Here is a 6,031-nt window from a genome sequence, read left to right as displayed (position 1 = left end):
GGGGCCTGCCCCTGCGACGCTCGTGGCGCTCCCGCTCACGGTGGGAGTCACTGACGCTTTTCCCGTGCCGATCGAAGTCACGGCGCTTGCGCTCCTCTCGCCTCCTGTCATCACGGCTCCTGAGCGGTTGATAATTTAGAGGGAACACATTTGAATTACAAACTTTATGCTTCTTTTAAATCAAGAGTCAGACAGACATATTTAAGAGGGTTCTAGCAGAACTGAATCTTAAACCATCTAAGGTAATGTGGGTCTTACTGAATACAAAATGAGAACACATGGATCATATTTTTATCTGTGTCTATTAATATGCACTGTGAATTCAGTTCTCAACCAGTGACTTTTGACTGTACAGAAGAGAGAGCCAGACCTCTTGTTGTTACAGAGACTCTTCGTAATGATTTCCCTTGTTTATAAGTATATTTAATCATATTTCAGTGAAAAGCCTCCCTTCTGTCTGATCTGCTCACAAACTGTGTTAATTTGCTGTTGCTTGCTGTTAATAAATCTTCATCTTTTTTTCCTCCATCTCTTTTACATCAAAACTACTAGAGCATTTCTAGGATCATAATCCTTTCCTATCTCTGAACGGCAATTAAGTGTTAAATCTATAGGACGTACTGGCTTTCACTAATAGCAACTTTTATACAGGAAAAGCATAGGAAAGTAAAAGTAATCAGAGGGAATAAATCAATGACAAAATAACCTTCATTCTGTCATAAAGAGAAACGCAAAGCAAGTTGTGTATAAGGCTATGTTATTTATGATGCAAAATCTAAATTACACATTAAAAACACTGTTGTTTTGAATGACAGTATTACAGTTGTTGTACCATGCCATCTGTTTTGGACTAGATACTTCGCAGATGAGAGACATACTACTGGACACCAGGGCCAAGGATAAACTAAAAGCAGGGTGATATGAAACTAACCATGCACATATATCCACATCTTACAATTGCTACACAACTACACCATGTGATAGGGTTTTATCAGCAGTTTAAAAACAAACAAACAAAGAAAAAGTATTGAAAATGTCTGCATGATACACAGGGTTAAGGTATATCTCACATGAGAGAATAATATCTGCACAAGACCTCTGCTTGGTCATTAAGCTCAGCTGAAATACGTCCCTGCAGCCACAGCCGTACCTGGACTCGCTGAAGTCAAGGCGGTTTCTCAGGGGACTCCTCCTCCGTCTGTTTTCTCGCTCCTCCTCTGGAGTTTCAGCCTTGAGGGGAAAAAAACAGCTACAACTTAAATAGTCATCTTTTTTGTTTTGGATACGATTTGATCAAATGATTTCCTTTCAGTCTGGACAGAATATCACTTATATGGAAAGACAACAGAGGAAGTGCCATGTGCAATGACACTCTTTGAGATGATTATCACATGCATTGATCCAAAAACCCATAAAGAAAAAAAATGCTCATTTTCATGCTATGCTTTACCCACTTTTCTACAGAACCACTTTAAAGATGCTTCAATCGGTAACTGGGCTGATTTTTCACAGGCAAGCCATGTATTTTCCGAATATAGCAATTTCTCACAAAGCATGCTTACCTCCACAGCATCAGACTTGATTATTGGTTTGACCTCCTCTTTAGGTGCTTCCTTGGCTGCAGGGTTTCCCAAGTAGTTCTTGGTTGTCAGACATTCAAAAAGTTTATCGACAAATCCTGTTGTCTCTGCAATGACAATATGAATCATGTGAAAAGATTTAGTCTTCACTGGAACCGAATGCACTACATATATTCAAAGTCTAATAAACACCAACTGAATAACAAACACAGAAAGAACAGGGGCTAAAACAGGGAAAAACTACTTGGTAAAAGACAAAGGAACAAGCTGACTGTAATTCTTAAGTAAGTCAAAGACTACCTAAGTGCTGGCAGGCTTTGTGGCCTTGCACTAAGCTTTTGTACAAGGATGATTAAGGTGTAAAAGAATATTATGTAAACTGTGTGGTCCTAATATGGGGAATGTTAGTGAGACATGAAGAGATGAGAATAAATGAGAAATATTTTGACTAACAGTCAGAAGACAATCAATATGAGAACGTGTTCAGTATCGTTACATAGCTGACACCTGATGTAACTCTACCGTAATGGGGTTGTTTTGGCCCATTGTCATTGTTGATGCTTATGTAACATTTCATATGAGTCATCATATGATATGATTGGAGAATGGTAACCATTAAATTAGCCATTACTTTTATTACATTATTACAACTCAAGCCAAACAAGTTGATGCTTCATATAATACAGACTAGGGGGGGAATACGAGTCCTTACAAATAATGCGACACACCCCCTAGTGGCCATAATAGGAATCCACAAGTACTAGAAGGTGATCATGCACAGCTGACTGCATCTCACAATGTATCGCTTAAGCTTATGGTCAGAAAGGAATTTTAAAAGAGGTCACTGGTCACTAATATCTGTGTATTTTGATCACTTATAAATCTGACGTTTGCTCAAAGAATGCAAACTACATATATTGTCAGACTGGCAAAGCATGACTACCCCTTCATAACATTAAAATTGTGTTAACATTATTGCAGAAAAATGGCATTTTTTGGCGTCTCAGCGTTGTTGTATATGTGATGTGCTGCAGAGGCTCTACACAAACAGTGTGCAACATGTAGTGGGAATTCACTGCAAGTTAAAATTTGTTGAGCTTAGAGTCCAGCTGCGCTGACCTCTGTGGGTGTAGCCAGTCACCTTTTTACCAGTGCTCAAGTCTCTGAAACATTGCAATCTCCTGCTAGTAACATTAGGATTGCAGTTAAAGTGGCACCGTTTCATACAGCACCCACAGGAGATCACAGGGCTAAATACTGCACTGACTTCAATTTATTGTGTGAGTTATCTAAAACATAAAGCCAATATATTTTTATGTTCTTAATGTACATTTTCCCTTTGAAAAAACCATAGGCAGAACATGCTGATCATAAACAATGCTTTGTTTATGATCAACATGTTGTGCCTAAAGCTCTTTACTAACCTGGCCTTCATAGATTTAGACACTACAGGGAAATAATCATTTCACTGAAGGAGCTCTGTAATGCCTGTGGTTCCAACAGTGTTTGTGACATAAACACTAAATCAATGGGACATACTAGGAGAACAAAGTGAATAACATTCCATTGTTTTCTGAATAGAAATCTGTGAAGGAAAACTTTGTGTGCAACTTTCTTAACCAGCAAAAGCTAAGTCCTGCAAAACTGCATGTTGCTTTGAATGAAGTTCATACCTTTTTGTAGAAAGACATCAAGCTGATCAGCACAAAATGCTTTCAGCTCCTTCTCTGTTTTGTCCTTCTTCACAAGAGCCACCACATAGTTGGCTAATGCAGAGGGGTCAGCATCACATCTGTAGGTTAGTACATATAGGATGTTAATATCAGCTACTCTGCTTTGTTAAATTTCTAAGCATAGTAAAATATTAAACTCAGACTGCAGTTTATGTAGTGCCTCTGTGAGTGAGGGTATACGAAACGTCATCATCAGCACAACAAGAAATTCCAAGTTATTTATATAAAGAGAGAATAAAGCAGGCCAAACACAGAACTTTGGGGGAAATGGGAGATGAATGAGATCAACACTAAGCCGATGAGAAGTCTTTTGTTTAAAGTTAACAAAGCCAACGCATCAAGATTCAACTAACTCCTGGACGCTTTAAGAGGCAAAATATATAGCCTATCTTTTCTAAAGCCGAGAGAGTAATCAAGAATAAGTTATGCCATAACATGAGACACATATAGCTAATATGGGTGACTGTTACCGCAACATCTTTGTCCACTCGTAATTAAACCATTGGATGATTTTGCATTTGTAAGAGCGAGAGGCAGAGTGTGCGTAACTATGGTAACTCCAAGAATACTTATGTTTGACAACGTGCAACATACAAACTATAACTGTTAAAATGAAACATGACACATTGCAGCAAAATAAGTTGTTAGCTATTTAAATCTGAAGTAGCAGCATACGAGTAAAGTTATCTGTTGCAGCTTGGTGGGTTGCTACAGAACGGTTAAAGTTGCATTAACGTGAATACAACTACGTGCATAACTACCCTAAATAACAGTGCAACAAACATACTACAACGTTATAGGTCATTCCTTTTAGTTAACGAAAGATCAGAGTGTCTCTCTTTGCTATATAAGGCCAGCTAGCGACTAGTGTGGTTAATGTTAGCTAACTCGTGCAGGAATTTGCCATCAGGTTCTAGCAAGCCCCTGTTCCCCATTGATGGTAGGCCAACCCACTGACTATTCAGCTAACGTAGCTACGTAGCATGCGAGCTAAATGTCATCTTAGTTCAATACTCACATTGGCTCCAGGAGTTTTGCCAGCCACGATTTCAGGGCTTCCACATTCTCTATGATCATCGTGAGAACGACTATAATACTGTCTATAAAATGAAAGTGAGTTTTGATAACCCTGCTTTCATCATCTAAAAGATTATAAGCTTTAAGGCCTTCTGTCTCTGTTCACTGGCAGGTCGGACAAAATGTTTTGCGGCATAGTAACACAAGTCGAGCTGTCGTAACGCTGGCCCTACGATGGACGTTAATGTGACAATCATATTGTGACTTTATTTAATTCACTTAATTCATCTCAGTGTGCCTACAACCGTGTATTAAAATATGCAGGCTTAACCAAATCGTTATAACATTTGAGGGTCCCAGTTTGTTAGATATATAATAATACGACACCTGAAAAGTTTTACGGACAACATTTACCCGAAAACCACGCGAGATATCATCAGCCAGGCACCGGTGGCGTGGCTTTTGCTTGTCAAATTGGAAGCTGCTGTTTTTTTCCTGTCTAAATAACAAAGTAATATATAGTTGGGAATTTGGGGCAAAATGACGGTACGTTCAATGCACTGGTTATTCTACAGCTTAGAATGGTTTAGAGGTGTTGGTTATATCGGTTATATCTTTTACATTAAATATAGCCATTAGCTAAGTTGGCTAATTGTGGAGCCAACTGCAAAGACTTGAAAGAAATCTGACTCAGCTGAGCTAGACATTACCACTTGTTTTAACTGTTCTTATGACATTTACTGTTCTATTCTGTAACTGTACTATTCCAGAGTATTAACTGTATTCGTTTTTTCTTGGCGCTGTCATGTCACTGTCTTTTCATTAACGTTAACGTTAATCAATTATGATCTTGCTTTTCCTTTGTATTCCAGGAGCGGAAAGGAACAGCAAAGTTGGACTTTTTGAGGAAAATTGAGCTCGAGATCCAGGAAAAATGGGAGAAGGAGAGGGCATTTGAACAGGATGCACCTACAACAATCGGGGAGACCACAAAGTGAGCAGCTGTCTTATGTTGCTATCTTGATGAAGACAAAGTTCGATACTTTTTGTTCTCTTTTACATATTTGACCCAGGAATAGTTCAGTATGCAGACGGACCATTTATGTACAAAGTAGTTAGCATAGATTGCTTTATTCAGGAGTGTCAGACACTACATCTTAGCATGTGTCGTAGTGTGTGTATATAACGTTAATGTATTTTTTTCTGTTATTGATGTTGGGGAAAATAAAAACACGTGGGTGTGGGTAGGATGTGCAGTTCAATTAAAAATACCCAGGATTAGCTTTTGAAACAAATAGCCCTATATTATTTTCATGTTTACACCACTTTGCTTGGAAATAAATGTTAAATATCAAATATTGTTGGTCTCAAATACATACTTCAATTAATCTTTTTTTTGGTTTTCTTTCCAGCAAAAACAAGTATTTTGTCACTTTCCCCTACCCTTACATGAATGGCCGATTGCACCTTGGCCATACTTTCAGCTTGTCAAAGTGTGAGGTGAGTTTGCATACAAAACCAGATAGTAATTAACTCAGCTTCTTACATCTGCACCTATGGTAGATGTGTGAGATGCAGATTTTCAGCCTGTAATCTGGTCTCTGGGTTGCTGTTGCTCAATTTTGCAGTTTGGTGTTGGTTACCAGTCTCTGAAAGGGAAGAAATGTCTCTTTCCTTTTGGGCTGCACTGCACAGGAATGC

General features: G+C 38.6%; 2 protein-coding genes across 2 annotated transcripts in view; one reads left to right on the top strand and one right to left on the bottom strand.

Annotated features, from left to right (window-relative positions):
• rbm27 (RNA binding motif protein 27) overlaps positions 1-4,516 on the bottom strand; it is a 25,771-nt gene extending 21,255 nt beyond the window's left edge. The window contains exons 1-5 of the mRNA XM_020599788.1: positions 4,332-4,516; positions 3,254-3,372; positions 1,563-1,687; positions 1,151-1,230; positions 6-119 (exon numbers count right to left, since the gene is read on the bottom strand). Of these exons, the coding sequence (XP_020455444.1) occupies positions 6-119; positions 1,151-1,230; positions 1,563-1,687; positions 3,254-3,372; positions 4,332-4,390 (497 nt within the window). The 5' untranslated portion in view covers positions 4,391-4,516. The remainder of the gene's footprint in view (positions 1-5; positions 120-1,150; positions 1,231-1,562; positions 1,688-3,253; positions 3,373-4,331) is intronic.
• Positions 4,517-4,743: 227 nt separating this feature from the next.
• The window catches only part of lars1b (leucyl-tRNA synthetase 1b), a 21,488-nt gene continuing 20,200 nt past the window's right edge, over positions 4,744-6,031 (top strand). The window contains exons 1-4 of the mRNA XM_020599739.1: positions 4,744-4,876; positions 5,203-5,324; positions 5,743-5,830; positions 5,959-6,031. The exon at positions 5,959-6,031 is cut by the window's right edge and continues 29 nt beyond it. Coding sequence (XP_020455395.1) covers positions 4,871-4,876; positions 5,203-5,324; positions 5,743-5,830; positions 5,959-6,031 — 289 coding nt within the window. The 5' untranslated portion in view covers positions 4,744-4,870. The remainder of the gene's footprint in view (positions 4,877-5,202; positions 5,325-5,742; positions 5,831-5,958) is intronic.

Source organism: Monopterus albus, unplaced genomic scaffold, assembly GCF_001952655.1.
Source record: "Monopterus albus unplaced genomic scaffold, M_albus_1.0 scaffold42.1, whole genome shotgun sequence".
NCBI lineage: Eukaryota > Metazoa > Chordata > Actinopteri > Synbranchiformes > Synbranchidae > Monopterus > Monopterus albus.
Note: the sequence above shows the minus strand (reverse complement) of the source record. Positions and strands in the feature narration are given on the sequence as shown.